Below are 16,182 nucleotides of genomic sequence, written 5' to 3'. Positions count from 1 at the left end.
TGATAACTAGGTATTTAGTATTGTACTGATGAATGTGTAACCTCTGTACAGGTCACAGGACCTGTCTTGTTTTGAATTAGAAAATGATTTTTAAATCGGCTTAGATTGAACTACAAGGTATTGAACACACTTCTTGCTTCGCTGGAAGTTTAAATAAACACTACAGATTAATGTGTAGGTAAAAGAAATGCTATTCGTCACTTGTGCGCCGTTATTAATTGGAGTATTTAAATTACCAGACTGAACGTTATGCTAAGTCTACAGTGGATCAAAATATACCTGGTGTGAAGAGTTGATGACTGAAGACTGAATGAAATGGATATAAATTTAACGGATGACGTCAAGGTACGTCTTGGAGCAGAGAGCAAAGTGACCCTCACAGACGGAATCGGTATACAGCAAGTCAAAGTCAGGACCCCCAAGTGTCAATCCGAGGAGCTTCTACCGGGGTGGTGAGTCTCCCTTCTCTTATTTTGAAATACCTCTTTATTATTCAGTCTTTTAATGTAGGAGAGTACGACATTGTTTTTGATCGATTAATGTTTAGTGGATTATTGGAATGTTGTCATAGCACTGGGAAACGACAGTGATCCCTAGTTAGTATGAAATAAACTGATAAATGTCAGTCTCACTACCTGCTCCATCTTCATTAAGTAGAATAATAACATTTCATTGAAAATATTTATTAACCTATATATTAGTTTACTGATTTATAGAAGTGTATTTTATTAAACAGATAAATATTTATCATTGAGGGAGAGTTAAACGAGGAAAATATACTAAGATTTTGAAACAGATATTACTTAAGGTGATACAAAGAAACCTTTCTGTACTTAGTGATCCCGTCCTATCCTTCATATGACATTGACAACCCATGTATTTCAATGTGTCTTTTTTTCTGATTATTCTCTCTTTACCTTTAACCGCCGCCTCTTCAGTTCTCCAGGGTGACTCCTACTCTCTGATTCTTTAAGCGATCACATCTATCAATCTATAAACCCAGTGTGTTTCTTTATTTAGCACTTAGTGAACCTATATAAGGATACTTTAATGTATAGGTTTTATAAATGACCTCACTGACTTTACTTATTGTATATAGTAAGTTTTATTTTTAAATTTTGTAATATATTAATATACAGGTAAATACAAATAATGACAAACTTAAAACAGATCTATCTTTGATATTCATTTATTACTTCTTATTTTTTATTTTCCCCGGAATAAAAAATAATCTGTCGACAGTCTTATTACTTACTTATTACTTACATGATATCGTTTGAATTTTGTATCGCCGTCTTCTTTTAAAATATTAACTCGGTATAATTTATGGGGATAGTTTTTTGGGCATACATTTTGGCATGCATGTGTCTTTGCATCTTAATAGATACTGTAAATTAGAAACAGTCACCGCCAAAATTAATATTTTGAAACTCTCAGGAATAATTCAAATTATTGAAACTTTTAATCATGCACTATCTGAAATATTTCCATAAAATAAGGGTATGATATATGCATGCATTGTATAAATATAGTGTCAGACATATTTTTTTTATGTTTTCAATCCCACAAACCCAAAAACGTTTAACAAGGCAAGCGACTTCACTGTTAATCCGAAGAAAATTAAATGAAAGTGAATGTATTCAATACATCTTGTGATATTTTAAAAGGCTTTAAAGGATTATCAACATGTATGCAGTTTGTATGATAAAATCAAAATATGTAGATGAATTGAAAAGAGGTGTGTCTGAGCTGAATTTAAAATGTATGTTACCTTTTATATAAAAAATATTGATATCGTTTAATCTATATTGATACCAAATTACATTCTCAAATATATTTAGGAAGAAGAAGCCCTTAAGGTTTGATCGTATTGGACACTGGTCTCTTTCAACCCTACCAAAATGCAAGTCTGGATTCTGAAACATATGGAGATAACGAACAGTATTCAAGATCAAAAGACTGATAGATAAAATTAATAAAGAAGAAGGTACAGTTTGAGCTTTATTGTGCCCTAAAACTTTAATGTTCTTAAAAAGTTATGAAATTTGCTTTAACAATAGTTGACTAGATGAATATGATAAATCATTATAGAATATGGCATGAAGGAGGACCTTTCTGGAAATATGACGTCATTAATTTAATACATTTCAAAGTTTAATGCAGAAAATCCTCAAAATAACTCATTTCTGTGATAATTTTCTTCTTTAGAAAATAGTGTATGCCACCGTCGCCCAATTTAATTTTTGAATATATATTATGTTAACTGCTATGAAAAATCACATATCTCAAAATCTTTCTGGGTGACGGTGTCAGAGTATGTTTTCTGAAAGAAAATTCCACTGAAAATTGATGTTTTCTGCAACTTTTTTAAGAAAATACGGGAAAATGCACAAGTTAATGACGTCACAATTAGCATTTAGGAGATCAAATGAGAAAAACGATTTGTGTTTTCTTACTGCAGGGAGTTCCTATGATTTAGAAAGAATGAATTTTGATTTTTATATCACTTTCATATTTTATATATTTATATATCCCTGTGAGCTTGAGATAAAAGATACCACAGAGTCTGACACATCTGTGTCATACTAAGATATTTTACTTGAAAAAGACGTTAATTGTAATCTAACAACCAAGCTCTATGATAAACGTGATGACTTTAACTTTACAGTCGTCAACTTCCCTTATACAACAACATACTACCTTCATCACCTGCATACGGAGTTTATATCTCTCAGTTGATTCGATACGCAGAGCATGTCCTACGCATGTACTCTTTCTAAAACGAGGTAAATTATTGACAAACACCTAGATGAAACAAGAATATTGGCAGTCTTGTTAAAAGTCATCATTTCGTAAGTTCTATGATCGATACAATGACCTCGTCAGCAAATACATTTATCATTGAGTCAAATGCGAACTGCATTTTTCATACTAACAGCTGACTGATATTGTTAGTCCATTATTTATACACTGAATTGACAACGGATTTTTCCGTTATTTCCCGATCATGACAAGGAGCTGGTGTGACCGGTCGGCAGGGGATGCTCACTTCTCCATGGCACCTGATCCCACCTCTTATGTTTTGGAGGTCTGTGTTTGCTCTGCTCCTATTTTGTATTGTTCTATGGACTTTTGATCTTGAATATTGTTTGTTATCTCCTTATGTTTCATTATTCCAACTTCTGAAATATATCAAAAGGTCGAATCTTCTATTAATTTCAATATACAAGTAGGAATAAGTTAACCCCTTCTTCGGGTCTTACTCCTTAAATCATAGGATATTAGTTTTAAAACAAATAATTATTAAAAAACAATTTTCCTCAAATTTCCACGAGTGTATGAAGAATTCAGAGATTGTATGCATTTATTTTGATATGGCCAACTTATCTCCGCCTTCGGGCATGGGCCAATTAAGTATATAATTTGGTATCTGATTTAGTTAATTCTTACATAAAAGGTTTGTTAGCTTTGATATCTGATACACGAAGCTCCAATCTATGAAATGAACCACTGATGCAGAGTCCATGCAAATAAGTTAAATGCTGAGATAAGTTAAGATATATAAAAAGTAAAACGTTTTCAAATGACTTGTCCATTTTCACTACATGATATGCCTAACTCTGGCCTATAGCAAATTTGGAGACAATTAGAAATGAGGAAATAGAAAATTAAGAACAAATTTTTTAACGAACACTTGTACTACATGTATTCACTATTAATAATGAATTCAATCTTTTAATTTGTAGCTATGAAAAGGATGGTGCCGAAAACTTATCGTCGAAATTTAATTTACACAGACAATACTCGCTTCCATTCCAAGAATCATTTGCGCAGAAACCCGAAGATTCTGATATTATATTGCCAAATATCTTCGAAGAGGAAGTACCAGTAAAATTATGTAATAGACCTCAGGTTTCTATTTCAAAGAAAGAAATTGTGATAGATGAGAATTCACCTACCCAAATAGACATCACGTGGACTGTAAAAGATACAAAGCTTGGTGTGAGCTACGTGTTCGATTTGGAGATTATGACAAATACAGAATGGACACCTTTAGCAGAAAAAAGAGCACCTGTTATACGAATGTATAAAACGGACTTCTCTGTGTCTCTGGGCAAAATCAAGTGGGATTTACGTAAAGGGGACGCTGTCTGGCACGTCAGAATACGATCACGTGACAGTCACATGGCATATGATTGGAGTGATTCTGTAAAAATTCTTATATGTGGGATCAAAAATGAGGTCCATTTTGACCCTAACGACAAAGCAGGATCGATTTTATATTAATCTTATTTAAATTATCTTATTCCAGAGAATAAGACATGTTGAAAGCAAGTTTAAATTACTCTGATGTGGCTAACCACAGTTTGTTCCATCCTTTTCATACATCTATATGCTACCATATACATGCATATGACTCGATAGACTATTCTGTTTACTTAGATGTTTTCTATATCTGTTTTTTTTTAAGTTGGCGATATCTATAAATTTTAATGTTAAAAAATATCAAAACAATTAAAATTTGATGTCCATGTCTTTAATTTACATTTCTAACAAAAATAAATGTCATTTTAGCTCGCGTATCAGAAATATCAATCTTTTAAACATTCTTTTAAGATGTTAGAAAGATTGAATTCGTACAAAGTAAGTGCCCTGATTTAATGTTAGAATTACTTTTGTCCTCTTAGGGTTTTGAATTTGCACCATATATTCCCCATGTAAATGTAAACTCACTTCATATAAAGTGTAGTCTTACTTTCTTTATTTGCAACTGCAGAAATTGTACAAAATTTTATTTTTGCACTTTCCTGCAAAGTTCTCAATAGGAGTTGAACCTCCTTCAATCGTAGGCATTTGTATAGTGAAAATGTTTGCCAATCCAGGCACCTCATAATTTTTGTTGTAACAATGTGCCAAACTTTCCAACAATCTAAATTTCAAAGGCAATTAAACAACCGTAATTGTGTTTTGCCTCAATTGATTTTACTTCAAAATAATGATTTATCACTCAAGATCTGGGATATCAGAGAGATTTCTATCCATATCAAGGCGTTTCTTCAGTATCTGTGGTTGTTATTACTGAAACAAACGCTTTCTCCTTCAGATGACGTTTTACTTTCTTTACAGGTGATACAGAACTGAATTTTCCCACTTTTATAACACTCTTTGCTTCCCTCTGATCTTGCCCATCATGGTAAGCAATGAAATATCTGTAGAATAAAACAATGTCAATTCAGTTAACTACCGGTATATCACAAAAAACTTAAAAGGTGTGTAATAACTTAAAAGAAAATGCCTTATTAGATAATGGGGGTTTATTGGAAAGAAAAAGAAAAACGGAAATTGTTAATTCTAACACAGAAGGAACTGATCTTGTCACACTTAGAATAAAAAAAGTGATTTGTATTAACTGTCATATTATTGATCTTTATAAAAAAAAAATTCATTTGGTGTTTCGTAAGGAGCAAAGAGTGAAACCTTCCCCTCCAAAAAAGATTGAATAAAGTTGAAAGTAAAGTCACAAAAATTCCCTTAATATTTGATATCAATATAAAAGGCAAAATTAATTCCAATACAGAAAGTATTTTGTATCAAAATATGTACATTCATATTATGCATGCACACATCCTTACATTCATTGAGATTTCTTTTCTTTACTTTCTTCTTCTCCCCCTAAAAAGAAAAGCTGAATATAAATGAATTAATACATGTACTAGTAATAAATCATATTGTAGCTTGTTATTCCTTGCAGTTCTAAATAGAAATATTAACGTTTTCTTTAAAAAAAAAAAATCTTACACTTTAATACATACAGTCTAGGGTACGAATTTTCTCTTCATATAGATATATTTTTCTTTATAAAACATCATTTTTAAAAATCCATTATTCAAAAAAGAAGGTGTATGGTGTTGGGTTTGTTAAAGCCCTTAAATAGAACATTTCAAAAGGCTTCGCAGTTCGCGCTTGCAGGTATATAAGTGGACTTTCATAAAGTTGATTTTCAAAAAGCACAAAAAGATTTTTCAGGAAAATAGTGTCAGTATCCGTTGCTCAATCCAATTTTCGAAAATGTTTTGTAAAAAAATTCCTTAAAACTTTTGGCAATGTGGTCTGTATTGTCCAGGGGGGGGGGGGGTCCACAAAATGATGTTTTCTGCAACCTTGTAAGAAAACATCGGGACAATTCCTAATTTATGACGTCACCATTGGCATTTAGGAGGTCTCATAAGAAAAAGAATATGACATACTGCATGGAGGTTGAACAATTCAGAAAGCATGGATTTTTTTTCCATACACTTATGGATACCAATTGCGCCTCCTTATTAGCAGACCTATTTTTGTATTCATATCAAATTATTGACAAACCAAGTCGATGAAACAAGAATATCAGCAGTCTCGTTTAAAGTCATCATTTCGTAAGTTCTATGGTCGATACAATGACCTTGTTAGCAAATACAATTTATCATAGAGTCAAATGCTGACTGATGCTTTTCATACTAATTGTTAGTCTATTATTCATACGCTGAATTGACGACGGATTTTTCAGTTATTTACCGATCATGATAAGGAGCACAAAGCGGGTGTGACCGGTCAGCAGGGGATGCTCACTCCTCAATGGTACCTGATCCCATCTCTGATGATTTGGAGGTCCGTGTTTGCTCTGCTCCTGTTTTGTATTGTTTGACGGTCTTTTGATCATGAATACTGTTCGTTATCTACATATGTTTAATGCAACAGTTTCATATTTCCAAATAATCTTAGCTAAAAACTTTTATCCGTGCCTCTTAATTACTTACTCTTGAAAAAAAGAAGCTTCAATCCCCTTCATTGCATATAATTTTGTTGCACAGTGGTTCTTGCGAAGATAAAAATATATACAAATAACAGACAACATAGCTCAGAAATTGTTCAAAAGAACGCATTTTCAGGTACACAAATATTTTTTTTCGAGAATTACATATGATTAAAAATACCTTAATGGGACCAAGATCGTATAAAGGAAGGTTCTTTTGGACGCGTAAACGAAGGACAAAATCCCAAGGATGAATATGATACTGGATATACCAAGTAAATGCTAGAGTAAAAGTAAATATATGCATTGTTCTTTATCTTTACGAAATAAAAAGAAATTCGTAATATGTATAATGAAATCGATTCGAGCAATGTTTAATAAACTCTACCTTATAACTTCCCTTTGCAATATAATGTGATGTAAATTTGTTATTTGAAGACATTCCAAAACTAAAATCTTGCAGCACAGGCTCCTGAACAATACAAAAGCCAGGCCCACTTAAACTGCCTGCAGGAATTCCTCTTCTGAAGAATATTGTTATTTTATTTAAATATCAATTAGTAATAGCGCAAGAAAGTTTAAGTAAAAAAGTTCTGATCGTATATGATGCTTTCGTGAATAGTTACAGACAGAAAAAAAATCTATTTCAATCACATCTGATTTAACTACATGTATGTAAAGCAATTTTTAGCTCAAAGTAAATCTCAGTTAAACATACTGGATCATGACTACTTTACCTTAGCATTCGACATCTTTGTTCCTCCAGACGAGGCGCTGCTTCTTCTAGATTTGTCACAGACCGAGCACTCCAAAGCCTCTCAGCAGCCGCTGATGTCATAGGCCTAGAAGATTTTTAGTAACAAACTGTTGATCTAAACTCAATATACTCTTGATATTTTCTTTTCTACAAGTATTCACTACATGTATCAACTAGAAGTTCTTAAATTGCATACTATTCAATATTTAAAATCATATAATGATTAAATATAATTAATATTCTTATAGAAGTGTCCTGTTTTTGCCTCCTAGAGCACAGATCCAGCTTCAGTTTTCCTGACAACGTTATATAAACTAAGGAGCATAAAGTGTATTAAATGTGACGTGTTGTAAAACCATGCAATTACACTAGGTATATTTTTTCCTAGCACTCAGATATACATAAAAAAGAAGTCTGGTTAGAGTCTAGTTAGAACAATGATATATATGAGAGGAAAAGACATACCACATTTTGACTAAGACATCCTCATTCGTGATGTGTTCGCTCCATGCACAGACCTCCCCACCTAAAACCTTTGACAAGTTCCCTTTAAAATCTGTTCAAGATAAAAAAAAAAAAAGCTATTCTTTTAAAAGATCCCTCTATGTTTTACACATGATTGTGGGTAATAACCAATACCAAGTAGAAAGCACTTAAAAATAATGATTTCCTTTTTTCTTTGGTCAAGTTCTATCATTTATTACAGTTTCTTGATAAATTTCTTAATTTACCTTGTTAGATAAAATTATTTTTTTTTCAATTTTAGCGGTCAAAATCAAAGTCTCTTATTCTAATTATTAAAACTCACTGAGTTTGATATCTTTTGTAACGTGTTTTAAATACGTACATGATCAATTACTGCACAAAGAATGTTCTTTGTAATTCTAAATACGTGTGAGTAAAGCTAATATGTTACAAATGATAATCAAACTATACTTTTGTAATTTACAGAAAACTATAACTTTTAGTTGCTTGGATTGATTTTTTTTCTCCTGAAAAAGTCATATTTAAAACGAAAAACGTCTGTTTCACTCGCGAACAAGTGCAAACCATCGAATATAAACTGTTGGTATAATTTATATGAATAATATAATTATCAAAATAGACAAGAAAATTGTACTGATAACCCAAGTACTAACGCCGTAACACCGGGTCACAAGAGTAGAAAGTCTGCCATTGTATGCCAGGTGGCACTTGGTCCAGGTACCAGCAAGAGGAGTAAATAACAGGGAAGCCATCAGCTGTTATGCTAGATACGCTGTCTGGTCCACCATACCACAACTGTACAACAGTTCCTTCTGGAATCTGACATGAGAACGAAACATCTGATCTATTTCAGGAAAAGTTATACGTCTAGGATTTGCATTTTTTCTATGATTTCTGTGAACGAGATTTTCATTTTTCTATGGACAATCAAAAATGCTATAATAATAGGAGTTTGTAAAACACAATTCGGTTCAAATATTCATTCAAACGATTAACATTCTTACTGTTATTCTTGTAACACATTTTAATTACTAAGTTTTCTTTAAATTGTAGTAATTAAATGTTTTATAGCAGGAACAATGTGAATCGTTTGAATCAATATTTATGTTTTCATGTTCAAAGTGAACCAGCCTGTGTCAATATATAGAAAGTATTTAATGTGTCAGATAAAGTATGACATTTCGATTTGAACATATTTTATTATGTAAAATACATAATTGGATTGGGCAGCAGGCATAGCCTATATAAGCCCTCTCCATAGGTACAAGGTTAATTAATACCCATATAGTAACAGGTTTATATATGACCAATAAGTTATATATAACTGACACAATTTGAATAGAACATAGGGGAAAGAAAAATACATGAGTAAAGAGAGAAAAAAAAACAACAAATGAATACCGGTTTATAAATGTGGAAATGAATTGAAAAAAAAAATCGAAAAAATGAGAACTACAGCAATTTATAAACATACAATGAATGTGTATTTGATTTAGGTAAGAACTTGAATAAATATTTCATAGATTCACTTCATTTATGAAATCTTTTGGTTTGAGATATATATTTGTGAACACAATCAAATAATATCATATTTTTTGCATATGAAATACTACTATCACCAAATAATAAAAGATTTAGTGAAATAGGAATAGGATTTTGCAGGTCTATACTAGATATACAGTTAAAAAGAGTGTTTCTTTGCTCAACATAACATGGGCATTCAAAGAAAAAATGATATGCATTTTCTATATGAAAATCACATTTTTCACATTTTGAGCTATCACTTATATAATCTTTCAGTAAATCAGCATTTAAACTACTAGCATTATTTCTTAGCTGACAATGAATAATATTTTGACTACGACATTTCAATTTCCTACAAATTCAAACATAGGTATAAAAATTACATTAAAGTTTCAGCAAATCTACAAGCCATTTAAAGGGAACTATTTTTATATATTTGCACTGAATTTCAAGATATGAAAAAACAGATTTTGAGGAGAAATGTGAGAATAAAGACAACTTCAAAGAAAAATTTAGTCTGATAAAACCTCTAATTAAAATTTCTAATACATAATTCATGTGACCATAAATCATTGTATTTTAGGGCAAAATTCAATAATTTTTCAATGAGCATAACGAAATATTAATATTTAATTTATTTCTTACACTGAGTTTTTTGGAATAGGCTTCCTCCCATACTATAAACCCCACATCTTTCTTTTTCTGTTTAGCTGTATCTTTAATTTCTGATATCAACCTTCGTAAAAAGATATCGAATAGAAATTAATCACAAACTACAAATATCTTTCGTATGCCAACAGACTTTTTATCGAAACATCTAAACATTCAGTGAAGAAACTAAAAATTTAAGAATCAATAATATTTTTTATCGATTATATTTTTGAATTTTCTCATTCAAATTATCTTTGTTTTCATCTAAAGAAAGAGAAGCGTTGGCAACTCGAGCATGAGAAAAAGAAGTAAAACAGTTTATTGATTTGTACAAAGAAATATCTTAATTTTAATTTATATATTGACTGTATTACAGAGTAATGTCATGGGACCTTATTATCATGTATTCATTATCAACCTATTGTAATGGATATAATTTTTATTACATATATCCTTTTTGCCTTGAAATTTTTTGAAAAGTTTTTTTTAAACCAACTTAAACCTGCTAATTTCTGTTTTGTACAATATTTGCATGTCAGTTACTCTGGTATGGATAAGAACATAATTGACTTAACTTAAAAAATAATAATACATTTCATTGAAGAAAAAAGGTTCCCCGATAGAAAACTAATAAATAATATCTGAAATATTTTTGAGCACTTGCCTTTTGGTGTAATAATCCAGTAACCTTAGCATGTCCCGATTGTCTCCAGTGGACATTTTTCCTGTATTATTTGCTTTGGCCATTCTAGCCATTTCTTCTGCGAAGCTCACTATCTCAGTATTAGAATTCCTGCACATTATTGTAAATCAACAAAAAAGAGAACATCTTTACAGAGAAGTTTTATCAATGTTTGATACAATTTTAAAAAGTCAGTTTAGAAACTTGGATTACCAGCACTCAAAAGGCACTTCATCGCCACCAATATGAACAAACTGGTCCTGAAATAAGCCTAGAACTTCTTTATAAAATCGTTGCAGAAAAAGATAAGTACTGTTCCGTGCTGGGTTCATCGGTCCCATCAGAGCGGGTACTGGCTGTCCTTTATGATAACACTGAGTCAGCAATTCTGGCTTACTGAAGCTCCAGGAAAGTGTGTGGGCTAAAAAAGGATATATGTATTTTTAAAAGGAATTATTGTGTCCGTACAATAATTGAAATACATTTTATCACGATCTGATTTTAAAGAATTGTGACAAAAGACCGGAAATACGAGTTAGCGAATAATTTTGAAATGTCTACACAAATATAAAGAAGGGTGGATCTGCCAGTGGTAATATTTCATGAGTTATAAAAATAACACTTTGTACCTGGAGTGTCAAACTCTGGAATAACTCGAATCCCTCTCAGCCTCCCAAATTCTATAATATCTCTCACGTCGTCGTGTGTGTAGATCAGCGAGGGATGGAAAGCTCCCTGTAATTCATACCAAACAAAAGATATAATTGTTACTCTTACTGCATGATTATATATGTAATACGGCATTTTTTCAAATCTAGATTATTATGTGTGAATTCTTTTCTTTTAACTTATAAACAGTTCAAAACTGTTTAGTCACATTATTTCAAAATAAGGATTATTTTACTTAATATCGTGTTATAAGTGTGAACTTGGAAGATAACGAACAGTATGCAAGGTCAAGTTTTTGTACTTTTTCACTCAGTTCTGGAAAAATTTCACTTCGGAAAGGAAAAGACTGATCATCAGAAAGATGCCAGTGAAGAATGTTCATCTTGTTCATCTCCATTCCTCTCTGTTAAATAATATTAATAAAATCTCCAATTATCTAAGTTGATTTAAAAAATCAAATCAAATCACATTCACTTCAAACTTATGAAATTACCATAATCTGGAACAGCGTTTCTTTACTCATGAAATGTCTGGCAGTGTCAACCATGATGCCTCTGTGTGGAAATCGCGGAAAATCTTTGATTTTTGTCTCCTTCAGTATAACCTTTTTGAAAATCAGGTGTTAAAAATACAATACAGTGTACTTGAAAAGATAAAATTTTCTCTTTTGGGGTAACATAATGGTAAGAGGGGCCATATCCTTTAAATAAGAACATAACATTATAGAATGATGAAAAAAATTAAAGAAGAGAATGTACATTGTTAACCGTTTATGCTGTCAAAAAAGCATCAAGAATTTGTAAGTGGGGTGAAAAGAACAAAAAACACGCGTGATTAATCATGATCAAAGCAAGAATAAAATGGAAAATTAACCGTATTATGAGTGCAAACGGTAATCTGACTAAGTGTTTCCAGTCCCCTCAGGGCGCCCCAAACCTCACCAGCAACTATTGAGATTCCGTGTTCATTGACTGTAAGTTTGTCTGTTGAAATGAAGAGGATAATTAATCTTTAACGAGTTCCTTACATTGAATTTTGGATTTGTTTTCATAAAACAATGTATTAAAAATAAGAAGACATGTACAGGTATCTTTATGTTCATATCACTAGCAAACAAGCATTCGGCAATCATTGCCACAATGTATTTAGGCAAAGAGTAGGACAAGACAAACTGTATTGCAAAATACCACATAGTCAAAGATGTAAAAGACAGACAAAAAAAGAAACACAAAGCGGGTAATGTGGTCCTGTCAAAAACATTAGCCATTGATATTTGATACAGGTAGGAATTTCATGAGGTAAATTTTAAGATGCATTTATCTCTGTCTTTTGTCATCGATGTTCAAAACATTTAACATACTTTGAAAATGAAACAATAATTATTAATAATTAAATCCCGGGATTGTTTGGGCAATGGAAACCATTTTTCAGTGTTTACTTTCTCACTTTAAAAAGCGGTTGAAATATGTACTGGTATATTCAAAATTAACATAACTGTACGAACAAGCCAAACAGTGATAAATTTTTAACCAGTGAGTTTCTTTGAAGAATTCTATTGTATGACTGTTCTAAACATTGTATTGATATTTTCTGACGTGTTAATAATCCCTTGACTCCTACCAATTAGTATTTAATGCATGAGCTAAAGTGTTACTAGAAAACGACTTATTTACAAAAGTTCTTTCTTTTGAAAATATGGTATTTATTTATGTGAATTTAAAATATGAATAATAGTTCAACTATACTAAAAATTTTACCTGAAATAATCATATTATACAGATTAGATATAACATGTCCAATATCTGTATATTTATTTTTCGAAATGGAAAATCTTTGTTGCACATGATTTTTTAACTTCTGAAAAATCAAAATCTCCCTATTTGCTTGAATGTTGTGTTTTGAATTTTCATTAACTGATAAGATAGGATAAACTACAGTTTATATGATATGTAATACTACATTTTTTATTAATATTATTAATCTACTTAATTTGTCATTACATTCCCATTTTATTTGAATGGAAAACGTTTATACCACTAAATTGTCTTTAAACGAATTAAAATTTGTTTTGCCCAGAATTCTGTATCAACTAGACGTTTCATGCCTTGTAAAAAAAAAGCAAAACATTTTTGTTGTTGTTGTAAATGTAAAATAACGAACAATAATCGATTTATGGTTTCAACAACAATCGTATGATAGAAATCCTTCAAAGAAAATTACGGGTCACCAATCACTGTTAAATGTATGAGTACTGAGCTAGTAATGTTGAATACTATGTGTACAGCTTTTTAAAGACAGGCTTTAGATGTTCAACGATTGACGGTTTCCGTAAATCAGTTCTTTCCTGAATATTTGAAATACACATGTATTATATTTCAGGAACTCTTTGAGAATTTTTTTTTTTTGGATGCACATGAACATGAGTGGGAATTGATTGTTCTTTCAATCCCTATGACAACAAATGATAATGATACTGTACTCACATGATTCATCTGCCGAAAGAGACGGCATGTATGTACAGCGTTTTATATCAAGGACAAGTGAAGTTATCATCTTCAAACTGAATGAAGTCTTTGAAGAATAAAGCATTTTCTTCTTTAGATCCTTATCAAATATATTTCGTAGGTTATTTTGGAATCTTTCATTCGTGCATGTAAATATATATTTCTTAAAACGAAGAATGGCTTCATGCAATGTATTACAGCTTGATAAAGACATCTTGACATCCAGTTTCCCCTTTTGTAGTCTGTAGAGTTTGTTGGAGTCGGAGGAATATCTCTGTGGCATTGGCCAAGGAGCCCCAGGTTCTGGTATAGGGGCCCTCCGAAGCTTGAACCCCAGTGCATTTCCACGAAAGTTCAATTTATAATCCTTCCCGTCCCACCCTACCGGAACTTCCGGAAGTAAGAATGGATTCTCAAAATTTTTATATGACGAGGTTCTCTCTGAATAAAAAAAAATAAGTATATTTTCAGTTTTACTTTGTTGCAAATCGAAGTGATCCTCTAGTTATTAGTCCCCTACTGGTGAAACTCGAGGGGAGTATAGGTTTTCTCTAAGTCTGTCCGCGTGTCTAGCTGTCCGTCCGTCTGTTCCTCTGTCTATCAGTCTGTCCTATTTGGTTTTCCGCACTTTCTTCAAAACGTTTGTTGATATTGAGCTGATTTTAAGCTGATTTTTGGTGTGATTGTATACTTGAAGATGCAGATCAAGTTTGCATTTCGTTCCACTTCAATGATTTTTGATGGAATTATGGCATTTTTAATTTTTTATACTTGGGTTCACGATCAGTTTCGTGCTGCATTATATTATAATGTTACAAAAGAGATTGTCATGTTAAACATTATTGATTTGACACTTGCTTAGAAGCTTTATTTTGACAAACAATAAATTAGTTTGATTTTTAACCATGTAAAATGAGCTGTTCTGATCAAAGCGTGCATGTATATCTAATGTCATTCAAACACGTATTTCTTTTTAAGGCAGATCAATTAACTTATTCATTAGATATTTCATACATAAATAGTAATTATCGAAATGTCAACATTTGTTTATTTTTCTATGATAACAATTTCTTTGTGTTTTGTGACATTCACATGAAGACTTTATTTTGAGGTAATATTTTAGTGCATATTTTCTTATGAACAGGATATTTAAGTCCAATTCTAATGCATAAAGAAATATGATTTTTATCTAAGTGTTCGTCACAATTTTGTATTATTTTTATACAAAGACCCACGTTGACTTTAAAAATATACGTTTTACATGTAAAATAAATCTTACCGCTTGAAATCTCTTTACTCTTATGAGTAGAATGGCCATCTATTATTTCCCTCATAGTCCTTATTCCAAAGACAGAAATAAAACACGAAATTACAAGTGCAGATTTCATAGCCCTGAAAATAAAGATAAACAAAGTCTTAACATTATTATCTGAATAAGCATACAGATAAATGTATCATCTTTTTTTTAAAATCTAATCTTTGAACAGCTTTGGCTGAGGTAGATAAAAAAAAATACATCCTGTACGTTGTAAATCCATAGTAGCGTGTCTTTATAAATCAGTGACAAATAATTAATATTCTACTTATGGCCACCTCGGTGTTCTCCTTTGCTCTGTTGTGTAAAAGAAGAAGATTTTAATTTTTCCTATTTCATACAAGTTCAGACCTAGGGTAAATATTTTGTATGCCACATAGAGATGACTAATTATTACCCTACTGCTCTTCAAAAATCTTAACAATTTTCAAGATAATCCAAATATAAAAAAGTCGAGTCCATCTTAATTTCAGAGACAATGTTTTGACCAAATCTAATTTTTCAATACATTGAGATGACTGAAAACAATATGCTTACTTGTGGCTTAGCATGTGCAGTTCTTAAAGCAATTTTTAAAAATTGTTCTTGTATACATATATCCATATTTCATGCATGTAGAATTATGACTCAAATCTTTGTTCGTATCTTCGTTTATTTCCGTTGATATGACCAAATTTATATCAACTCTACAATTTAGACTTTGTTGTTTAATGAAATTTTGTGAAAAACAGGATTTTAAAGAACTTTTTAATTCTCCTGTGAATACACACAATCGAACGAGTTGCGTTCGTAAAATAATTT

At 31.4% G+C, this 16,182-nt stretch overlaps 2 protein-coding genes across 2 annotated transcripts; one reads left to right on the top strand and one right to left on the bottom strand.

Annotated features, from left to right (window-relative positions):
- Positions 1–4,752, top strand: LOC134244276 (uncharacterized). Its single transcript, XM_062726536.1, has 2 exons — positions 1–452; positions 3,747–4,752. The coding sequence occupies exons 1-2, from the start codon at positions 316–318 to the stop codon at positions 4,285–4,287; spliced, it is 678 nt and encodes a 225-aa protein (XP_062582520.1). The 5' UTR covers positions 1–315; the 3' UTR covers positions 4,288–4,752.
- Positions 4,753–4,790: 38 nt separating this feature from the next.
- Positions 4,791–15,544, bottom strand: LOC134244263 (beta-hexosaminidase subunit beta-like). The gene is made up of 16 exons (XM_062726523.1): positions 15,346–15,544; positions 14,046–14,507; positions 12,436–12,545; positions 12,056–12,166; positions 11,864–11,965; positions 11,523–11,628; positions 11,107–11,314; positions 10,876–11,004; positions 10,206–10,296; positions 8,690–8,855; positions 8,016–8,106; positions 7,531–7,635; positions 7,182–7,317; positions 6,975–7,075; positions 5,634–5,673; positions 4,791–5,210 (listed from the first exon to the last, which is right to left on the bottom strand). The coding sequence occupies exons 1-15, from the start codon at positions 15,452–15,454 to the stop codon at positions 5,655–5,657; spliced, it is 2,046 nt and encodes a 681-aa protein (XP_062582507.1). The 5' UTR covers positions 15,455–15,544; the 3' UTR covers positions 4,791–5,210; positions 5,634–5,654.
- Positions 15,545–16,182: the final 638 nt, after the last annotated feature.

This window comes from Saccostrea cucullata, unplaced genomic scaffold, assembly GCF_032062105.1.
Source record: "Saccostrea cucullata isolate Sc308-1 unplaced genomic scaffold, CSIRO_AGI_Scuc_v1 ctg277, whole genome shotgun sequence".
NCBI lineage: Eukaryota > Metazoa > Mollusca > Bivalvia > Ostreida > Ostreidae > Saccostrea > Saccostrea cuccullata.
Note: the sequence above shows the minus strand (reverse complement) of the source record. Positions and strands in the feature narration are given on the sequence as shown.

Bases quoted from the DNA above. Each gene is read 5' to 3' on its own strand.
- LOC134244276 (XM_062726536.1), top strand. From the start codon at position 316: ATGGATATAAATTTAACGGATGACGTCAAGGTACGTCTTGGAGCAGAG. The intron at 453-3,746 runs GTGAGTCTCCCT...TTTAATTTGTAG, and splicing joins GAGGAGCTTCTACCGGGGTG to CTATGAAAAGGATGGTGCCG.
- LOC134244263 (XM_062726523.1), bottom strand. From the start codon at position 15,454: ATGAAATCTGCACTTGTAATTTCGTGTTTTATTTCTGTCTTTGGAATA. The intron at 12,546-14,045 runs GTGAGTACAGTA...TCATTTCAACAG, and splicing joins TCTTTCGGCAGATGAATCAT to ACAAACTTACAGTCAATGAA. The intron at 11,966-12,055 runs GTAATTTCATAA...ATTATTTAACAG, and splicing joins AAACGCTGTTCCAGATTATG to AGAGGAATGGAGATGAACAA.